Source organism: Motacilla alba, chromosome 10, assembly GCF_015832195.1.
Source record: "Motacilla alba alba isolate MOTALB_02 chromosome 10, Motacilla_alba_V1.0_pri, whole genome shotgun sequence".
Lineage (NCBI taxonomy): Eukaryota > Metazoa > Chordata > Aves > Passeriformes > Motacillidae > Motacilla > Motacilla alba.
In genome coordinates, this window is record NC_052025.1 from 6,049,146 (window position 1) to 6,072,583 (window position 23,438).

The following is a 23,438-nucleotide window of genomic DNA, read 5'->3' on the forward strand; positions in this document are numbered from 1 at the left end:
ATAACAGACACTTCTAATAACATTACATCATCTGTTCCATATAGTTCTCAATACTGTGCTACTATCTTTGCTGAAGAATTAACATTTTATTTACTTCTAGGATGAGCCTGTTCCCCTTGCTGGCTTTTACTCCAGTGAGTGATAAAAAAGTCTTGATACGTGTCATGTTCTGTGCTTCTGTGGTATTTTAAATGATTTGAGAACTTTTTATTACACAGTTCAGTTGGTAAAGTGGCAGAGTTGCAGACTGATAGGATACAGCAGTGACATTAAAACATGACATTAGTTGACTGATCTCATCTCTAATTTAATCAAAATGTTCCTAGTTACTAAGGAAGGGGTTTTTTTTCTGCAGGAGTTGTTAGTAATGTGAATTTGTATAGGTAGTCAATTATGGTAATAATATTAATAAAGATTTCCATTAAAGCTACTGTAACAACTTCCTTGCTATTTCAATCTGTCTGTAAACTTGTTACAGCTTCTATTTTCTTTCCAGAAAGATAAAGAGAGGAATCATATCTGTCAAAGACAAAACAATTTCTTAGAATCTACAAGTTTGTCAAATGCAATGACTCTGGGGTTATTTCCTCTGTCCTCAAAAGTAAGCAAAAAGTGTGTGTTTGTATGTTTCCTAACTGCATTTAAAATACGTAATTCTGTGACTTTTTCTGATCTACTAGGGTTTCTTTGTACTCACAATAATGTATTTCTTGAATACAATGCAAAGGTTTTTTTTCAGGTCTCTCTGCTTTTTTTCATAAAATACATGTTAAGTGACAATTCCATAAATATATATAGAGAGAGATACATACAGTACCATCATAAAAAATAAACAGAAACACTTGAAGGAATTTTCCTATGGAATTTTCCTACATAATTGACCATGTACACAAGGGGAAGTTTTCACATTTCTTTGAAATGCCTTCATGATAGCCTGGCTTGACTGGTGGCAGAGAGCTGTGGGTCTAATTGGGAACTGTAATGAACTGACACAGTCATTTAAAACTACCTTGCATTTTCTGAAACTGTTCATCCTGACCATTTAATTGGGCTGCCAAAATAAAAAGAGGTGAATAATTTTGCTTTGAAAGGAAAGACTGTTCACCTTGTTTTCTCAGAAGAATAGATTATTTTAGGATAACTTATTCACAGAATAAATAACTTTACTGTGGATTATCAAGAAGAAAGGGTTTTCTAGATCAAGAAATTGAAAAATTTACAAGAAACTTGCAAGCAAGTATCCCTGTTTCACTACAGTTAGGGCATTTAGAAGTGGTTTTCCATACAAATAGTATTAGTGCTGATGTGGAATTGCTTCATACTATTACAAGCAAATTTTAAGTTACTGCAGAAATAAGAATCCTGTTCAAGTGAGGAATTTAGGCTAGACCAAAGTGGGCTTACACAGCCACTGTCCAGTGATTTTAGATATGCCTGTTCCCTGCAAGCTTGTAATGCTAAGATTTTACTCTTAAAAAAAAAAAAAAAAAAAGAAAGAAAACCACCCGAAGTCAAAATTATCCAAATATCACATTATGCCTGACAAGCATGACCCTCTCACAGGATAAAATAAGCTTAATGTAGAAAAAAATGAGCATATGCATGAATTCCATTAGTGCTCTCTGATACGGCTTATTCATGTAGAAAACTACTGGAGGGAAGAAATCACCAAGCATACAATTTCAATGTGAGATGCAGAGAAGGAGAAGCGTAAGTAACATCGCTTCCCAAAAAAGATTCTGAGGAGTAGAGTGCCATCTGCAACACAAAGATCTAATTAATTAATCTTGCTAACTGTGTATTGGTAGAGCTGCGAGGCTCTGTGACTCTGAGGTGAGGTGTGATCAGACCTTGCTATGGTTTTGGGATGTGGAGTTGTTAATAGCTTTCATTTTTAGATGCTAGGCCTGATGGGCAAGCCTCCAAGCACACAACAGTTAAAAGAAAATAAAAGATTGTGAAAAGCAGGGGATAATTACTGCTCCCCAGAGGAAGGGTGTAAAATTCTGAAAAACAAAAATTCAGAATAACACAGGCTGAGAAAGAAATATGGCTGCCTGAACTGCTGTGGTAGTTGTGTAATAGAACCACTGTGAAAAATCTGGAACAAGGACTGATTCATGTGGTTGTACTCAGTTGTCCAGAAAAACTGCTTGCTTACCTTGCCCCTTTTCAGTTCAATAGTGAGTTTTGTGCATGGCACCTGTACACATCAGGATAAACAGATCAAAATGACAGAGACTATTACTAAAATTTAAGGCGTTTCTCTTGCCAAAATTTATGAACGTGCATAGTTTTATAAATTATTTTTATGTTATACATAAAAACGTCTAACTATAATTTTTACGAGACTATGAATATGAAATTTATAAATTCGGAGCCTTATTTAGCATCTTGTTAATATCTTTAATTAAATGCTGATAGGAATGTTTCCACATTCATGAGATGTAAGTCTGAAGGTTAGATGGGTGTTTCCGAGTGTATTGAAATTGTTTACAATCTGAGTTGAAGACAGTTTTATATCTCTAGGTGTGCATTTGCACATTTATCACAAATATGAAAACCATTTTTCACTTTCAAGAAGAAAGTTGTTCTCATTAGAGTATATAAAGCTTAGAGTGTATAAAGCTGTTCTCATTATCATGTGTATGACTGTTAACATTATACTATTTTAATCAGATTAGTAGTACAATGAAAATTAATGTAATAGGATTTGCTATAATTAGAGGCAAGTATACAGTAATCTACTATGAAAAGAACACAAAAAATGTCAGTGGTGCTCATTACAGAGATACTGTTTATGGTAATTATTCAAATGTTTTAAAAATCATGCTAAGTCTGATTTTAATCAGATTTTTTTTTTTTTACACAACTTCAATAAAATAATTCAACCCAGAAACGTTATTACTGTTCAAGAATTACTCTTTGATGGTGTGGAAAGAAGAGGACCTAACGACAAACAATTTTAAAAAATTATAGACTACAAGCTACTCTTTTTATTGTCCTGTCCAAATAAAAGATATCATGAAAATGAAGAGTAAAAATGGTAAAATAGTGATAAACAAGATTTGTACAACATAGATAGATAAACTAAGTGTTCAATATTTATCAGTATTAGTATACCCCTAATGTATGTGTAATTCCAGTGCAGGGAAACCTACATGAAATTTTGCTCAGATTCCAGATCTGTTTCCCAGATGATTATACTGTTATTATATACCTGTCTCTCATAACATTCTCATAGATCATAAAACATAAGATACACAAATGAAGCCTAACAGGTAGAAATTAGGAAATGAAAAGCTAACTTAAAATATTGCTAAATGTAATAGCAAAAGCTTTGATGCTGCAGGGAATTTTTTTTTTTGTATCTGGGACTCCACGTGGTGAAAGCAGCAGCCTGAACCCAGCGGGGTGAAGGGCTGGTTCCTAGGATGTCACTTTTGCTGTCATCAGTAATTAGCTGATGCCATCCCTCATGCCATGGCACCCTATCCTACTGGAGATTCAAAATGCAGTTCTGGCTCACAGTGTGCATCTACAAAGCTTTCAGAAGTCCAGTATGAATACTTTCAAGAAAAAAAAACTATTCATGTGGCTAAGAATCTGCAAGATCTGGTCTTTTAGTCACTGACTTTTTAATTTTGGGAAAACAGCAGAGGTAGCATTTATAACGTTCTAGTGAGACAGAGCTCTTCCATTAAGGATGTGCATGGGAAAGGGGGGTTATATGTTAAAAAAGAAAGACATGAGAGAGATAAAAATCAGCTTAAAGGAACTCTTGAGCCAAAGTTTTGAAAATGTTTCAATTTATGAAAGCCCAGCGTCTGACAGTAGATGTCTGGGTATCCCAATTCAACTTTGTTTTATTAAAAATATTTTATATTAATTTGGACCAATATTTTCAATGTGACAAAAATTTAAGATGCATCCTTCTTTACGGTGTATGCAAATGAAGACTATAAAACAGTTTTTAGTTTGTTTCAAGACTATCTAATATGATAAAAAGAAAAACCAGATCTTTTTACACTAGATTAACGTAATTTTGAATATCAAGCATTTTTTTACTGCATTGAATACATAAGGGATTTACATTCATCTATCTTTTACTAACCAGTGTCAAGAGTTTTCTAGATTCTTGTTAGTTATTTATAAACTATAAAAATTCATGTGCAGATCAACGATCTTGCTACAAACCAGATTTTTATATCAAATAAGCAAATCTCTGTCCTCTGCTTTAGAGAAGACACAATCAATTCTAGCTTCTTTTATACACTGCAGTTATTGCTACTTTTGGCATAGATGATCTGGCTCCAAATTTGCTGTGAGTAGACCAATTTTTTTATTTTTTTTAAATTTTCCTAGTATAAAAATAAAACTGCCTTTATGGCATTCCTGATGTTACACTATCAAATTGCATAAGGCCTTCCATCCTGGGGAAAGCATGAATAGCGAAAGACATAATCAAGCAATGAGCCATTCACTCCTTAGCAGAGAGCACAAAGTTTTGGATTTGAGTTGTGGGGTGTGGTGTGAGTCAGTCACTTGGTTTTAAGCTGAAGAATAACACAAATAATGCACTGGTAAGGTTTTGTCTGGTAATGTAAATAGACTTAGCTTTTGCTGTTATGGCAGTTTATGTAACATTTTTCTGGTTTATATAATACTTCCCGTGCTTGTTTTTAGGTATTAAAAAACCAAAAGCCTGTACAATACTGTTGGACTGCATTTAAAATTGATCATTGCATTAGTATTCTCTGATACTGCAATATCTCTACTTCCTATCTTGTTTCAGAAACAAATTAGCAGAAGATATGAAACGAAGTTAAATTTCAATATACTCTCTGTCCTTTCCCTTTGTTTGCCTCTAATTATTTAAAATGTTTGACTGGAGCTTTGAAAGAAAAAGAAAGACCGTGTTGGGGTCAGGTGTACTCAGCTGGCATAAAATAACAAGGCCACCTGGAAGTGATCGTTTGTACCATGGTCTGGTAGCATCCTCCAATCCATGCATTTTGGTGAGTGTGGGGAGCAGTATTTCAAACAAGTGATTTCCTGAAGGTGACCTGGATTGTGTCTGTCCTGAGACGTGTCCTGCTGTGATCTGCACTGCTGCAATGGCAGCATGCACTGTGTTAACAGTTACAGGATAATTACTCTTCTCACTATAACCTACTACTTTTTTGGGTTTTTTTCCCTCACACTCTAGCAGGTTTGAGACCTCGCTTGCTCTCTTGCCAACTAATCAATCTGCCCACCATCTGCATGCGAAGAGCACCCAGGCAGTTAGGAAACTGACTGCTTCTTAGCACTGTGGTTTCTTGGGAGCTATTCATTGGCTCTCCAGACTTAGGAGCAGCAAGAGAGGATGCAACAAAAATGAAAATAAAACTCTGGTGTGTTGTTTTGGTTTTGGGGTTTTTTGGGTTTTTTTAAATTAAAGAACCCCAGGAGGTTTTTTTTTTTTAATTTTTTAATAATGTACAAATGATAAATTTTGAAGATTAACTATAAGAGCCATGAAAAGAAATCTCTCCTGGCACCCTGAACATCTCAGCAAATCTGTTCATTTTATTGCAGTAGTGCAACCTCTTCCTCAGAACCATCTGCAGCACTACTGAGATTAGAAAGCAAGAACACAGAAAAAAAGACCATTGCTTAATGGATAATGATCAAGGACATTCTCAAGCTCACTGCACTTCTCTTCCAGACAAGTGCCCAAGCAGCTAAAGCACCTCTTCATTGGTCTCACTCCCATGTGAAAAATACAAACACTGCAGAAGCTAGAGAACTTCTCTAAAGAAAACCAGCTGATTTCTCACACAAATCTAGTGTGATATTCCTCCTCAAAATCTTTGCTGGACCTCAATGATGAACAAATAGAATGAATTAAGCAGTGACCACACAACAGAACAAGTAAACAGCAGTGAATATTCAAATGGAATTAACAAAATCAAGCTTCTTATGGGTTCATGTAACCAAAAGGGATGATGTTCCACTTATTGGGAGTGACCTAGCAGTGGCTGGAGATAGCATTCTCAGTGCTGCCAGTTTGAATGTGTACCAGAGTACACTGACACTAAAAGAAAACACAGATCTCTGTAGAAGACAGAAGACATAGTGTTTGTAGGAACAAAGCAAAAATACCAACACTTGCAAGTAGTCACTGCAAAACACATTCAGTCTGGTGATCTGTGCACATCACTGTGACAGCAGCAATAAATCACAAGCTCTGCAACTGTTCAGAGGGAAGGTTTCCTGTGAACCTGAAGCAAAAGATTAAGGTGGATCATATGATATTGGATTCACTCCATTCAATAGATAAGTTTCTGGTTATCTTATGCAATAAAACATACATACCATCTGTCTTGAGCATTTATGAAATGTTACTATTGTGATATCTGCACTGTGAGCAAAACAGAAATAGACTCTGCTCTTGCCTTCCTGTATTTTCATATGATCACATCTCTCAGTGAGATGCATTGTTCTTAAATGATCTCTTCTACTGCAACTTCTGAAAGTATAGCTATCAGCAAAGAATTGCACCTTTTACCTGGTCACCTGATGAAAGGTATTTATCTATGTAATTCCTACTGACTTCTGTGAATTTTGATAAAATAATGCTATTTCACCAGAATAAAACATTAAACTCTCTTATACAACTCAGATCTGAAAAAATTCTAACGTCTGGAAAACGCACAAAGAAAAGTCATTCAGCATAGCAGTGGAATAGAGTTGTCCAGTAGCAAAGAAGAAAAGGTCTGCATAAGTATCCTAATGCCTTTCTGGTTGCAAGGAATTTTATTCTTTTGATGGATTTAAGATTAGGGTAGCACCAATGTCATTTCTCAGCTACTTGTCATCCTACTTGATGCAGACATCTGACATAACAAATCTGATGCTGTTGAAGCTCAGCTTCTCTCTGGTGAACTGTATTACAAATCCAACCAAATTCAAGGTCATAGCTAAGATTCTAAGTGACTATGATAAGATAAAATTAAATATAATGCATAGAATCTCATTTGCATTTCTGTCAGCTCTTATATGAGCATCTCTGAAGGAGTATAATGGTGAATAGCTCCAACCTCAAGAGTGATGAATTTCTGGGGGAATTGGCTACAAATATTATCTGAATCTTCATATTCTTTTCTTCATGAAGAGACATTCTAGTTCTTCACGTTTTCACTGAATAGAAAGAGATAGTAATGAAACAACCCATATAAAAGTGCTGTAGATTTCATCTTAACTTCTTCTGCAGGCCCAATATTGAGACATCTTGAGACATTTTCGTGGCATTTGTTACTAGCTTGTGATGTGCTTTCTTTTTTGATGTTTCCCTCTCCAATATCATAAGGAAATTTTTTCTTTGCAGTCTTACAGAAGTTGCAAGTGTTTTACAAAGATCAAATTAATCTTGTATCACCTACACAAAGTGACAATGCTGTCTTCCATTTTTTTTGCAGCAGCAGCAATGCTGAAATTACTCATAAATTGTGCTGTGCATTTGACATACAGCCAACAACTGGAAGAAGCAAACTCACCCCTCCCCAGGTATTATTCTTCATTCTATTATTTCACTGTATTTACCAGACACTGCTAGTTACTGTGGTACATATAATTATTCTTACTTACTCTTGTCAACCCAGAGAAAACAGAAGCACCCTCATCTGATTTGCACATGCCAGTTTTATGTAATCTTCTGAATGGAACCATATAATTGAACTCTGTTTGTATGAACAAGGTCTACATGTGGTTTATAAAGATTGTTCCTTTTTTCTTGCATTTGTTTATAGAAGGAATACATATCCTCTCACCTATGTTTTAGTAATAACTTTGCCAAGTTTTAAGGAAATTCACATGAAGAATAGGAGAATGATACTAAGGGGATGAACAAACCCAGGAAATCAGACAACTTTGAAATTGAACTTAAACGTTCCTCTTGTGCCTGCCTGCTACATATTGCCTTTATCTTGCTGTGTTTCTACTAATAATGATGGCATATTTGCTTGTGAAAAGTAGAGGAAACCAGTGGGCCAAAGCCATATGTAAAATATGTTTCAAACTTCTGCAGAGTGGGCTAAATGTGTAATCTAATGTTTCTTTATCAGGCAGCCATCATATGTCTGTATGCTGCCTGTAGCAACAGATAGCACAGTAACAAAACATTCTGAATTCTGTAACTGAGAAACAAATTAAGCAAAAAAACCTGTGCCTGGTTCCAAAAGTACTATCTGTATTTCTTAGCTGAATAGACAGGGGTTATTAGCAGGCAGTGTTTACCATTACTTTGGGGGAGGGTTTGAGGAAGGGAGGGAAAAAAATCTAGCTATGTTTAAATGTCCTATAGGCTTTCTAATGTCCTCCATGGGTTGATTAAAATCATGTGTTCCCACTTGTCCCTTATCCTTTATCCCCTACAGAAGGAGCAAGTAGCAATAATTTGCAGCAAGATTTTTATGTAAGTGTCCCCCTTAAATGGGTTTTGTGCAGAAGGGAAACATATGGTTCTGAAAGAGCATTAATACCCAGGTACAGCTGGTCTTTGAAGATTTTAAGTGATCTAGATAAAAAGAATGATCAAATGCCTCCCAAGGGACACTGTAGCTGTTCTGACACAGTTCTTCATAACAAGTGTAACACTTATAGGGAGATGACTATGGAGACCCAAGAATAGACTGAGGTTTGTATTGGCAAAAGAAAAATAGACATATAAGCCAGTAAGACAAAAATAAACCCCTCAACATGGCCAGCAGTGGAGAACTTAATCACAGTCTACCAGGTTGGCAATGAAGAAAAGCAAAGTGATTAATTCATCTATTGTTATTAGTTAATGCAAGAACCAAACATTTCTCCATGACAGGAATGTCTCTGTGCCAGGTTTTTATTATCCTGCGGCACTGGCACTCCTATTACTCAGAGAGTTTACATTGATTTAACACAGAGTTTTGTTTGCTGGATTTAAAGACAGCAATCACAAAAAGATTAGAGTCAGACCTTAGTGAGTATGAACCTTGTTTCCTATTCAAAAGACTCATTTGTTTTAAAGAAAAATTGCTTTTAAAGAAGGAGAGATCTAAGGCAACAGATTTATTTGAGGAGCTGATCCCAAATAATGATGTTCGATCTGTATTTTTATTGTACAGAAGTATCACAGAGTTCCAACCATACTTAATCAGGCTTCACTACTGCATACTCCAGAGGCTCAAATGGAAGTGCAAGAGCTGAGACTGGGTAGTCATTAACTGCTCTTGTGCAGGGTAAAATTTCCCAAGGTCTATGTTCCCAGGAGAGACCAGATTGCCAAAGGGATAGAGAATAAACTTGATATAGAGAATGTGAAATTCAGAACCGAAAGTTCACAACAGAAGGTTGAGGGAACCTGGAAAATGTATGAAACTCCTATAGTTTCACAACTGCAGGAGGTAAATAAAAGGAGCAGTAGAAAGTCAAGAGGAAAGATGGAAGAGAATTGTGTAATCCAGGCAGCGTTCTCAGAAGAGGAGCCTTGTCTCACTGAGATTGGTAGCAAATCCAAAGCTTACTGTCAAATACAAACAAGAAAGCTAAACTACAGGATCAGAAGCTGTGGGCCAATTCTGCAGAAATGAAGTTATATTTTGCAGGACTGCTCAAGGTAAAAATCTATTTCAGAAATAAACCACTATCACATCTATATTTACAGCAGCAATGAAAATGAAGCTGCTAATATAAAATAAACACAAATCCATAATTTTTCTTGAATTGTGCAGCAAGAATGCGTGCAGATAAGATGCAAATCTAGTCCTGGGGCTGCCACTGGATAACACGCCCCTAACTAGAAGGATTAGAACTACCATGACATAAGAAATCCTAAGCTAATTTGGAAGTAGAACAGCTGAAGAAAGGCTGTTAACAGAAGCTGGAATTAGAATGCAAGGTTAAATTGCTGCAGATTATTTCTATCTGTGCTGATACTAGTGCCAGATGTGAAAGTCTGGGTGAGATAACCACCTTGGAAACCACCAAATCTTTCTTAAGTCAGGAAGTTTAGGAGGCAAGATCAGAGATATTGTACCTATGAGTGTAATAAGAAAAAGTTTCTTTTAACCTTCTCATATAAGACTATAGCAATAAAAAAATGGAAAAAAAAATTATAAGAAGGGAGGTTCATCCTTTTTTTTTTAATCAGGAGACTAAATATATTAAGGAGAAGTAAAAATTGTAAGTTATGGTAATTATTTTAAAGTAACTGAAAGTTGCTTCACAGATTTTTAACAAAGTATGTCCAGGAACTGAATACCTTAACTAAATAATTTCTCAAACCAAAAGTAGATATGATCTTAAGTTGGTCCTAGCTGCAGTCTTGTTCTACAATATCTGCATGTGTATTTTATAATGTTACAGGTTATTAAGCATGTTGATGTATAAAAAATGCAGAAATGTTGGCTGCACAAAGATCATACAGCACAAAGAGATACTAGCTACATAACAGATTAGTAACAGCTGGGTGGTTTGGATCCAGAAGGCCTAACATGCCAGTACAGGGAAAATTTCACTCAGTTTACGAAACAAGACTGCTTTACCTAGGGCAATAAAACAATGCCTCTGGATTGGTTTTGCACAACCCGGGGCTCCCTTATGAAACTGCACAATAACTTGGGCATGACAAAGATGTCACAGGATCAGGGAGCCCAGCAGAGAAATTCAGCTGCCTGGAAAGATTCTGACTTGAGAAATTCTGATTGCTTGAAGAGTTGAAACAAATAAAGGAATTAAGCTTGAGGTTACAAAATTAAAAATGGAAGTCTATACTTTTGTGCTGTAGTGTGTCTCTATGAATATTTTGATTTCTTTAAGTAATAGACCTGTATTCTGTCATCTTTTCTCTTTAAAAAGATTTCATTGTGTGAAGTGCTTAAGATTTTCCACTTTTAGATTCTCTTTTTGCAGAGGGGTGGGTTTTTTCCAGTGGAAAGTCTTTTCAGCTTTAATGTCATATTTCAGAATAATTTTTTTTGCTGTGTTTTGCTCTTTCCCTTTGACAGCCATCATTGCTGAGTAATGCCCAGGGTCACACTTTTGAAAAGCAAATTCTTCCTTTGCAGCATTGCTGCAGGACCTATGGCAGAGTGTATATCCAGAGAACTAGGAGCTCATCTTTCTGTAAGATATAGGTTGATGCCTTATATCACCCTTGATATCTGGCAGAAAGAGTGCCAGATGCAGATCACTGAAGAAATACAAAAGGGAATATCAGCAACTTTAGAAATGGTTTTAGGAATATATAGACATTTGTTCACATGTACATATAATTTTGAAATATTAAGCAAGAAATGCATTATAAATGTGAAGTAATTTGTTCCACAAGAAAAGCGTACTACTCCACATCATTACTTGCTTGGATAAAAGTCCAGACTGAGCCAAAATCTTCACCACAGAGTACAGAGAGCTTCAACTGAAGTCAAGAGAGTTGACCCAAAGTATCACAGATAAAATTAGTCTGGACAAAAAGTCCTGAAATAATGCCTAGATAGCAGTTATTTTCCTAACAGAATTTATTACCAAAACAAAACTTGAAAAAAAACTCCAACCTTCTCACATCTGTTGGCAGATCATCAGTATATTTAGTAAAATACAATAATTTTCTTCTGTAAGAGATTTCCACCCTTAATAAATCTTAGTGCAAAAAGTCTCTAGCATTCAGCTCATACTCAAAACTGGACCAATGTCTCTAATGGGACATTAAGCATTGAGATGGCATTGCAAAAGATTCAGATCCCTCATTGCTAAATCCTGCTTCAACAAAAAAAAAAAAAAAAAAAAAAAAGAAAAAAGAAATTCTATTGCTTGCAGAGAAAACAGAAGTTGACCTTAAATCACATCATAATTCAAGAGACAATCCTTGTCTCTTGAATTATCTCTTCGGTCCTGGAAGAGTAGGGGGTTTTACCACTAAAGGTGACCAACAAACAAATCCTGACTGTGATAGTTACTTTTGGGGTTATTCAATGGGGACAAGCTTTTTAGCAAGGCCTGTTGGCATAGGACAAGGGGCAATGGTTTTAAACTGAAGGAGGGCCAATTTAGATTACACAGAAGAAAGGAATTTTTACAGTGAGGGTGGTGAAACACTGGCACAGGTTGCTGTCCCTGGAAACAGTCAAGGTCAGATAGGATGGGGCTCTGAGCAACCTGGTCTGCAGTGAGGTTTGGATCAGATGACCTTTAAAAGGTCTGTTCCAACCCTAACTATTCTATAATTCTATTTTTATGGTCATATGGCAGATCTTTCCAAGAACCTTAAAATTATTCCCATTTATAACTTGATTTCCACTCCCCGTTCCAGCATTTTTGTTAAACTGGTTTTATAGTTGGCCAAGATAAAATATGACTAGTTGGTATATGACATGTTACCTCTGCAGTAGATGAACATATTTTGATTTCTACAGCACTGAGTCAGCATTCTGATGAGTTAGCATTTATATTCCCGACAGCTGTTTATTCCTCTCAATGTAATTTCAGAGATAAATGTCCAGAAGGGCTTTGCTGCCCCAGATCTATCAGAAAACATATTTAAGATATTCTGTGGTATTTAAATCATAAAAAAAAAAAACTTATTCAGTAATGCTAGGACGAAAAATTGCTTAATTTTTAAACATTAAATAACTAATTTATACCTTACTACATTATTTTGAAATATAATCTGATGAAAAGTCAAATTATTTTTATTTTCTATGCAAAACCACATAATTGGTTTCTAGAGACATTATAAATTTAAGAAACATACAGAGACTTCCAATCAGTGTTTTTACTTTACTCCTTTAATTTAGAGTTGAAAAAGTAGCCTTGAGAATAAGAGAAGAGATAAGACCCAGTGCACGTAAAGAGCCAAATGGTTCCTGGAACAGCTGATTGATTGTGTCTTACTAAAGCCATGGGAGTAGTTGGCACAGTGGAACATAAATCTTGATAGAAAGCAGAACCAGTAGACAAGGATTGACTGAATTCTGAAATTCTTCAGGTAATGCTGCAGGGTTATGTTGGCAAATACGGTGTCGGCTATGCTCATTCATATGCTGTCATTTTAATCTGCATTTTTGGTTTTAGTCATCTTGTAAAGCAGTGCAGATGTTGCAGAGTAGCACAGATTTTACTCTCCTGCATCAGCCCTGTAGAATTTGTGGAGTGTTTTAGCACAGCTGCCTTAACTTTAGACTTTGTAAGAATAAACTCTTTCTAGAAGATGTTTCTTCTAAACACTCTTCTGATAGAAGTACATTTACAATATGGTAGGGAAATGAAATTTACTGTTAGCAGGATTATAGAAGTGTCTGCTACTCATGCAAAAATAAAATCCAGTTCTGAATCCCATTAATTCAATGGTTTTGATCTTATATGGTGGCAGTGAATTCTACAGATTACTTATGATTTTGCTAAGATAATAAATACTTAATTGTTCTGTTCTTTTAGACTTCATTTTGCCGTGTCACAGAACAAAGAGAAAAAATATTTCTAATTGTTTGTTTCACCTCCTCTATTACCTACCTTTTGCCTTACCCTAATCTCTAGTCTGAATCAAACAGTAACTTTTTCAGGCTCAGATAAAATATCTTTGCTTATTAAATTAATAATATATTTTGCCTCATATTTTTATTTTGTTCTTACTGATTTTTTCTTCTTTTCTGGGATAGAGTATAAAAAAGTGAACAGTATGAGAAGAGTTTTCAAATAGATTCTTTCTGCGTCATAATATTTTGGCTGCTCTGGACCACCAACCACCAGTTCTTACTAAACTTTCTGTATTACTGGCAAGTACTTTTCTTTTTTTCCTCCCACGGTACATATAAATTTAGAAATAAAGATAATAGGCCAAATTAACTTGCAGGCAATTCCATTAATCTCATTTATAGCTGTGTCCATAAATGAACTTGCAAACCAATGAATAAAACTATCATGGTTACTACTCCAGTAAAGCAAGATTTTAAAATACAAGCAGTACTTTTGATGCTAAACTTCTTAATAAAAACCCCAAACTTGAATGGTATTACCCTAGCACTTTTTCCCAAGTGTTTACTTATGTCAGTAAATGAGGTTAAACAGGCGGTGAAATCTTCTTCAATGTACACCAAGCTATGATGAGAACTTTATTGTGGAAAGAAACCATCTTGAATCTAAGCATTTAAGATCATTTCTTTGGCTGTGACATATACACCATAAAAAAAAGTATGAGTAGAAGATAATAATCTTTTTGCTCTATTAATGAAGATTTATTTGGGCCATTTCTGTACAAGCGTTGCGTTGCCAATATAGACTGATGTACAGCTGTCTCAAAAATCATTAAATGCATCATGGAATTGAACACTGGTTACAAATGATTATTATTCCTTCTAAAATCAGTTCATTATTCTGTATCTGTATTTATCAGTTTTCTTCTGGCATTATGAAACATCCTGAAGTTTGCAGTGCAATTTTGTGGATGTTTGTTCAACATTCCACTTAGGTTTAAAAACATGGTGAGGAATGGCCATCGGGGTCAATATACTTGTAGAAAAGTGTTCTCACTTTAATGCTCTGCTTTATTCCCAGATCAGTCTTAAAAGGCATGGAAAAAGAAAAGTAATTTGATTAATTGAAATGCTGTTTTAAGTGATTGTGTATATAGCTCTCCGCCTCTTGAGAAATCATTAGCTTACACAGCAAACAGCTACAAATAGTCTCACTGCAGGAACTCTAAAACTTTGTGCTGACCTTTGCAAGACTATTCATGCTGTATACAACACAAATTTCCCCAAACACTGTACTAAATACATATATTGGAAATGATACCAAAAGCAACAATGATTTTTTAGCCCCCCTTATAAACTGTCTGTTTCTTGGTGCTATTGTTACTTCAGGATTTCAATGCCCGGAGTTCCCAGGTGACACTGACAGAGATTTATTCTGGACTAGAAGTGTTTACAATCTAAATATGTCTTTATGGAAGTATTGCTATGACAAAAAGGTCAAAATTATGTTATTACATATAGTTTAATGCATTTTTTTCTCAGTGTGCAAGCAGAGCATATGCCAAAAGCACTCATAGAAGAAATATCTTTATGGCAATTTTATGATGCAGTGCTGTTGGGGCTGGGCAGTAGCAAAGAATGTTATTAATGTAACAGAGGTAATCTTCCTAAGTGTAGCCAAGTCTTAGAACAGAAGGCCTCTGTGAGAAAATCTTACTAAGATGCAGTCATTGTGTTATGATTTCTTACTCAAAGACTGGTTTAAATGTAAATTAGATTACAGCAAGAATATGTACATCCCCCAAGTGATGGATGAGCACAGTGACAGTGGGAATGCACACTGCCAGCTCCAGCTCATCCCTCACACAGCCCTTCTCAAACCCGACACTTTTATGTCATTAGCCTGCATCAAAACCCTTAGGAAACCATTAGAGCAGGGAGGAGTCATCTTCAAACAAGACTGTTGGGTGGCTGGAAATGCAGCTGTCTGTGCCTGGTCTGCTCTGACAATGCCAACTGTACCTGGGACGCACAAGAAATTGAAAAAGGCTCCCCTGGATACTGAAGAGATGGCCCAAGATGCATTTAGAAGCCCTACCACAGCTCCCAGAGTGTGGGATTTAGCTCAAATACCGCTGTACTCTGATGTTTTCTGATGCAAAGAACAATCTTTTGGGCATTCCTTGCCAAGAATAGCCAAAAATAAGTTAGAGACTGCAGTAATTGAATGTAAAAGCCAAAAATTAGGGAAATTCAAAGATCAGAAAAAAATGTTTTCAAGGCCAAAATCTTGCTTTTAGGTTTTGTTGAAAGCAAAATTCAGGGAGAATAGACAAGTGAGGTCTGGATATTTTGAGGCATGGGATATTGTGTGAGGAAGCACTCATAATGCATTGCTATGGTAATGGTTGCCAGAGTTGGTATCTTTTGTGGGGGAAAAAAAAATTCTGGAAAAGTGTAGTTACATAAGCAACTACTACTTCAGTCACCAGAGCCGTTTAGTTATCTATAATATCATAGAACTTCTCATATTTTACATTTTGTGTAGCAAGGGGAGCAGTTTACTGAAGTGACAATTTACACAGAGGAAATGTAGATTACCCTGAGGTGAGCAGGTTACTAAAGAGATAGTTTGCTCTTTACTACAACATACTGTACTTACAGTACAATTAACTACAGGGTCTGATAGCTGCTAATGTGTCAACAGTTGCAAGAAATTAAAATAAGAGACTGAAGAGTACTTAAAATGGTATTTCTAAAGTGGAAATACCCAAAATACTTGGGAAAGACACTTGTTCTCAGCTCTTTATTTCCTTTTCTCTTCTCTTCCTTCACTTCTCTTTTACACTTCTTTCTCCTGCTGTCTATAGCCATGGCTAATCTGTTCCAGGTTCCAAACTGAGATAAGCAGCTTCCTGTCAAATAAGCCAAAGCTGCTGGATGAATTGACCTTGACATGACTGCTGAGATGCCAAAAGCCACAAGTCAATGGTGACAATTGTTACATATTGTCACCTGGTTTGTATTGTTGATGTATGTCATAAAAATACCAGGTGGTAAAGACAGAGAGTGCTGTGCCTTGGTTCACCAAAATCTAATCTCCTGAACCTCAATAAACAATTGTGTCAGGCACAATCTGAATAAAACCTTTCCATATGTAGGTTACGTGCAAAATTAGGGATGGCCCCCTCAAAGCAGGAATACTGGCAGTGACTTGGGCATGCCAAGTAGCAGGTGTTTGGAGGAAGCCAGTCAAGGTTTTGTCTCAGTATTTGCTGGCAAGAAATGGCTGATTTTCTTGATCCTTGATTACATTGGCTCAGTGCATCCTCTCTTGCAGAATACCATCCACATGGAGGTGCATAATCCAGTAGAATTTTCTCTTATACATTCTTCCCCCATAAATTTTATTAGGAGAGCAGGATTTTTTTTTGTATTTCCAATGCCCCTCCAAATCATTCAGATGTGGAGAAAAACATGACCATTCATTAAGGAGCTCTGCACTCCAAGCACATCCTAAAAGCTCTTTGAGGACTAACTCCTTCTCTAAGTAATCACTGGAAGTAGGAAAATACAAGGTGCAAGCACCTCAGCAGCACACAGTATTCCAGGTGTGAGCAAATTGTGGCTTTATCAACTAGCATAATTTTATTTCCTGTTTTGTTCTTTTTCCTTTCCTAACAAACATTTGTATTTTTGGATTGGTGCCATGCACTGAATTGACATTTTTATGAAAATGTCTGTCCCAATCCAAAACTTTCACTTTGAGTGGGTAACAGGCAGCTCAGAGTTCGTCACTTTATTCATAAAGTCAAGAACACTATCCCATATATATAATTTCACATTTATCTACCCTAAATTTCCTCTGCCATTTTATTAACCAGTCACCACCATTTACAGTTCTGTGCACAGCTCTCACACTACCTACATTGAGTAAATGTCTATCCTCAGCAAATTATTCCACTTCACTGCTAAGATCTTCTTCCAAGAAATTTTCGAGTTTGTTAGGAAAAACAATCCCCTGAAGAATTCCACTGGTGACTTCTCTCTGTATTGTCCCAGTGCTCAGGTGGTTGAAGCCTTGGTGCTGGGGAATGTGGCATTCAGCAAGGGTCTGTAAAGGTGCTGGGGAGCTGTGGTCCCTTGTCTGGGATTTCCTGTGGAAGAATCATCTGCAGCTCTGTGCCGTGCTCTGTCCCTTGCACTGGGATCTGCATTCCAGCAAGAGCTGACCAACCTGATGTGTGCCTTCCTCTGTGCCTGACACACTGGGGAGGAATGAGGGGATTATTTGGCATTTACCAGTAGTGCAGAACTGTCTGATTTCCATCAAGATTCTACATTAACTGAGGTCTTCTCAAAAGGGATTTTTCCTATATGCAGTCCATAGTTATGTTCTTTGTCATGTGATTTGACCCCCGTGATCAGACACACATAAGACTGAACTTCAAAAGTCTGACTTTCCACAGAAGGTAGGACACTAATAGCCTTTGCTAAAGGAATGTTTTGGGGCATAGAAAAAACATTTTAGAGCACAAATAACTTAACAATACACAGCCTTGTGACCCAGTACTCAGAACCCAATATAGCGGTTCAGTAGGGAAACTGTAGAAGGTGAGTAGAAAGTCTGTGGTAAAGTGAAAGATGAGTAGAAAGTCTGTGGTCTATGATTTGTTTTCATAAACATGCAAAAAAAAGGAATTGTATATTAATCTGTTGGAGGTGAATGAATATAGCCAGACAAATAAAACCTAGATGTTTGAACAGCTGTGGCTTTTTTACTTGGTTTGGACTTCACCGGCTTGATTTACCACTACAGTGCACTTAACTTTGCTGTTTGCATATGGAACATGGGTATGAAGGTCTCCAAATAGCAAGGAATTCAAAAATCTTGAAGTGTTAGAATTATCACATCTCTGAATTTGGGCTCACACTCTTCACTGGTTTGTGTTTGGGTGCCATTTATTCCTCTCGGGGAAGACAGTCTCTGAATTTTGTTCGCCACATTCAATGAAGGAAAGGAAGTATTTGCCACTATGCCTTTGAAACATCAAAGTTAGATTTGTATGAGTTGATAAGGAACATAGGCTCTTTATTGATGTTAGCAAATCAAACCAAGAAATGCTTCTGAAAGTCCTATGTGTATCCTTTGCATCTGTCTGTCTCTCTGTGTGTGTGTGTGTATGTATTGTGCCTAGGAAAACTGGGCAAACAAGTCATTATGCTATTGTTGCAATTCTAAATAATCATTCACAGTTATAATTTCAAAGAGGCAGCCAAGGAATTGTACTGTGGTGCAGTACCATCTAGTGGCCCCACTGAAAAGGGCTTTCTTGGAGACAAGTACTGCTGTTCAGTATAAACTGCCAAATGCTGCATTTGTTGATGCTTTTTATTATTGTCATTAAGTTCCTGAAGGAACAAAAAACACATGCCAAAAATGACATAAACACTCTACTACCTAAATTAGTAATGATGTTTAGAGGTGTCAGATGCCAATATATGGCCGCCTGAAAAAATCATAAAAATTTGTTGCTGTGGCTTCACTCTGCACTTCTTTCTGAATAAATGCTGTTTACATGCTTTGTACACATTCTTTTTTGTTATTTAAAGCAAGGCAAAGACTGTCACTTTTACAATAGAACTTACAATTAGCAGTGAAGTTTTGACACACATAAGCTTTGTTTCCCTGTGCAAAATGTTAATTTCCAAATGACAGATTCCAGAATATTCTGAGTTGAAAGGGACCCACAAGGATCATCAAGTCCAACTCTTAGGTGACTTAAGGCAATCACATACAGGGGTTTAACCCACAACCTTGGTGAGTTATTAGCACCTTATTCCAACCAACTGAGCTACAGTGACCTGTAGTCCATTCTCAGCTAGATTCCTTATCAAATCAGGCAAAGCATGACTCCAAATACACAACTGCAAATGCTGGAACTGAATACTAACTCCATAAAATGAAACATTTTAGGATTTGCCAAGGTTTTATTTCTCCTCTTTTTATGTTCAAATCTCTGGAAAAGGGACTTAAATCCCAGTATCCCAGCATGTATCAGGTTACATGCTGTTCTTACATAGGTCTTCTTCAGTTTCTATTCATCTGAAAGTAAATAAAAATAACAGAAACTGTGGTACTAACTTAGGCTGTCTGCCACAATCCAAGAAAATGTATGAGTAAAGTATTCTTCTACATATGTACTTAGCCCTTGAACACTGAAAACTAGCAGAGTCATCAATGCATTACATCACTACTGAGTACCTGTAGCAAAGACCAGGGATGATTCCCAGCATTCAACAGCATCCAAAAATCAATATCCACAAATGTTCTTTACACAAAGCAGAACGGTACTTTACAAATGCCAGGTAAAATCAAATGCAATTAAAGCTTCAGTGGTACCTCACTTATACAGAAATTAAGTCATGGGAAAAGTTGTGATTATTAAAAACATCACGACAGTGATAATTTTAACCTGTATCTGTTGAATGATTGGTTCAGTTGCTCCTCAGCAGAAAGGCTTCCTTCTTGGTCACTCATCTGACAGGTTTCATGAAGCTCCATCTCTGCTACAGCTCTCAGTTTTGTTTGCTCTGATAACGCTGGGAAACGCATACGGTCTGGATAACAAAGAAATTTCTCTAATAGCTGATGTATAATTCAAAATAACATCTACAGTTTGATGTAATTCTGTCAGTGATGTTACATTTGGATAAGTGGCTGGTTTAGGTAAACACAATGTCTTTTGACCTTATATTCATAACGTTGTTTCCCTATTCATCTTTCCAATAGACCTGAGATATACAGGTCAGACAATTTATAAAAATTTGTAAATAAGAAAAAGTCTTACTCCATATAAAATTCTGTCTGGCCAATGAAGAACTGACTTTCTATTGTATCATATCTGCAAGTAGTAACCAACTGTTTCTCCCCATGAAATCACTAGGGGCTTTGTTTTATATTATAGGCAGAATTGTAAGTGAACAAATCAAGTCACTGATCTTGAGGCATCAGTGGTGCTGTAACACCCCTTAAGTTACTGTGAGGGTAATTCTTAGAAATAATGAAGTGAAAGAGTTCAAAGTGGTGTTAAAACAATTATGTGCAAGCAACAGCACATCCTTCAGTGGGCACATTTCACTAGCACAGTTCACAGTTTTTGCAGTGAGCCACATGAGTCCACAGCCTGAGTGACCTCTTGGAGTCATGCCACATTTCCAGCACCTGTCAAATGGTTCTTTCTGTAGGGCATGCAGACAATGGAAACCCATTAAAATAACAGTATCTGCCAACAGGGGCAGGTCCAGAGAACAGAAATTGGCCCCACTGTACATGCAGCTGATCAATAATAGAAATTGATTCTATTCTGTGTGCTCAGTCAGCCTGCCATGAAGAGTGTCTTTAACAAGTACAGTGGGCAGGATGGCACTGCTCTGGTAGCTGGGTGCTGATGCCACATAGCACAGGCACAGCAGCTTCTCGTCATGCATCCAGACTGCATTCCTTCCTTTGGATTCCTTCGCCCTATCAGTCAGATTTTAGAGGGTGGAGAAGAAAATTATTGTAATGGAAATAATGAACAATGTTCTTTTTCATCATATCTTTTTGTGCACCTTGTAACATGGTTTATCAAAATCGATCTATAAAAATCCACAATAACACATAATGCATTTTAATTGAATCTGCAACATATGTATGCATGAATTTAAACAGATTATTTGCATGAATTAATGTGAATATATAGCATGTGTTTTTCTTTGCCTGTGATCCAGTCAATTATTACTAGCAAAAACAGATTCTAAAACTAGCTTTGCACATTTGATAAGCGCTGCTGGGGGAGGGGAAGGAAGAAAGAGTGTAATAGTGGCTGAGCTAAGGCAGCCTGAGGCATTTTTCTGCCTGCACAAGGCACAGACAGACAGAATGGATTGGGGACGCTGTTCCAACAGTATCCTTTACTCTTTTGGAAATGTGTGGCATTTGCTTTCTCCTTTTTCTCTGTAACTCCTGTGATGTTGTCAGGGAGACACAGTCCTTGACTTGCACCCCGCAGCTGAGGCCATCCCCCTTTAGAGCAGCACTACCCCAAACCTTGTACCCACTGGAAGATTGAAATCTGTTCTGTGACAGGCTCCTGCACAATCTGTTTAGGTGGCATAGAATAAAAACCTCCCTGCACTGTCTCTTCAGTTAATTCAGAGGAAGCCTAAACTTCATTCCAAAAAGTGTATTCCAAAAGACCTGGCTTTATAATGTATTTATAATCAATTGTATTTATATTAATTTTTTTTAAATGATAGCATAAAGAGGCCCTAGGTAGCCTTTTTATAACACTGTAGTCTGTGAAGTACATTGTACATGTATGAAATTCCCCAACAACATTTGTGAACCTCCTTTGACTTTCTTGTTACGGCCATAAAACCTTACTGTAACTTGATCTTGAAAAGTTGCATTAAATGGGCATCTTTCATAATTAAATTAGGGTAAAATGTCTGTTGCTTTCTCATGTAATTAGACCTCCAACTGTCAATTTTAAAAGTAATCAGGTTGTCAAGAGAGAGCACAATCTAGTTATTTTAAAGGTCAAAATGGTTTTATATTTCAATTTTTTCATATTTAGTTTATTAATATTTTTACAGGACTCAGACTTACTTCTTTTATTTATAAATAATTGTAATTTTAAGATGTTTAAACCTGGTACTGAATAGATTGGTGAAAGATGTGACTATTTTAATTAAATTCTAAAAGGACATTCTCTATATAACCTTTGAGCACAACCCTGCAGTCATTGCTGAGAAAAACTCTAGCTGACTTGATAGACTGAAATTTAGAATATAACAGACACAAAAAATAAAAATAGGTCAGTAAGATATAATTGTGAGCACTCTACGTGTTTTCCGCATTATCTTTGCTAATATCTAGCAAAATATTGTTCTGCAAATAAGTACGGCTAGTGCCTCATGTCCAAATACCCATTCGATTAGCTTCACTTCTATTGTTGATATTTAGGAATTCAGTCCTTTTTCACGCAGCTGTTTACAGACAGATACAATAACTAACAAGGAAAATGTGAACAGGATCACTTACTCGGGCTTTTGCCTACAGAACTTCTCAATCTATTTTTAAATATTTTAGAAAGCGGAAGGAACGTAAATGATCAGTGTTACATTTCTTATCTAAGCGTTATCAGTAATACCTAGAAATCCTTTTCCTTATCCTGACTTTCCTTTATTAGTAGCAGCAATTTGAGCATTCAGCATTTTATCAGGTTAAATATTCTAAGTATAACAATTTTTTTTTTTTTTTTCTCCTGAATATTTTCTCTTTCATAACAAAGGCAGCAAATACTATCTCTGGTTTGGTGCAAGAGCGAAAGTAAACACTAATTATAGCAAATAACTATTAGTGTCAAAGGATTGCAAGACATTACCAATATACACTTAAGCATTTCAGAGCAGAGAGTGACCTTACCTTCATAGCCAAGGAGAAAGCATGTCAGCAAGTTAGGAGAGACCTCCTCCAAAACGGAACAAAAGGCAGAGAAAGCACCTGGGCCTTTTAAATAGAGTTTATCTAGAAAATATTCAGTTCTCTTCTTGTAGCTCTCCTGAGACCAAATGTCTTTGTATTCCTCCAAGGAAAAGACTCTCTTGTAAACCAAATATGACAGCACTTTGTTCACATCCAGCTCTTCCAGTATTTTCTCTCTCTGATTGCTTGGGATTTCAGAAAGCCCCTTACTCCTGTTTTCATTTTCTCTTCTGGTAGATTTTGCACAGTTGTAAAACCAAGACTTGGCTGTTCTTCCAAACATTTTGATATTTAAATAGAAAATAGAAAATTCTACTTCTGCATTTATTGTGCAGTATTCAGTATGCAAAATAAACATAATGTGGATGGCTAGAATGCAAATACATACTGCTGTCTGTGATTATTGTAATTCCAATGGTATA

At 36.4% G+C, this 23,438-nt stretch overlaps 1 protein-coding gene across 5 annotated transcripts in view; it reads right to left on the reverse strand.

The window, feature by feature from the left end:
- Window positions 1–23,438, reverse strand: part of TJP1 (tight junction protein 1) — a 186,590-nt gene extending 163,152 nt beyond the window's left edge. For 3 of the 5 annotated variants that reach the window (XM_038146688.1, XM_038146687.1, XM_038146686.1), the window contains exons 1-2: window positions 22,957–23,438; window positions 19,961–20,105 (exon numbers count right to left, since the gene is read on the reverse strand). In XM_038146688.1, coding sequence (XP_038002616.1) covers window positions 19,961–20,105; window positions 22,957–23,374 — 563 coding nt within the window. In that variant the 5' untranslated portion in view covers window positions 23,375–23,438. The remainder of the gene's footprint in view (window positions 1–19,960; window positions 20,106–22,956) is intronic. The other 2 variants (XM_038146695.1, XM_038146689.1) reach the window with 1 other exon arrangement.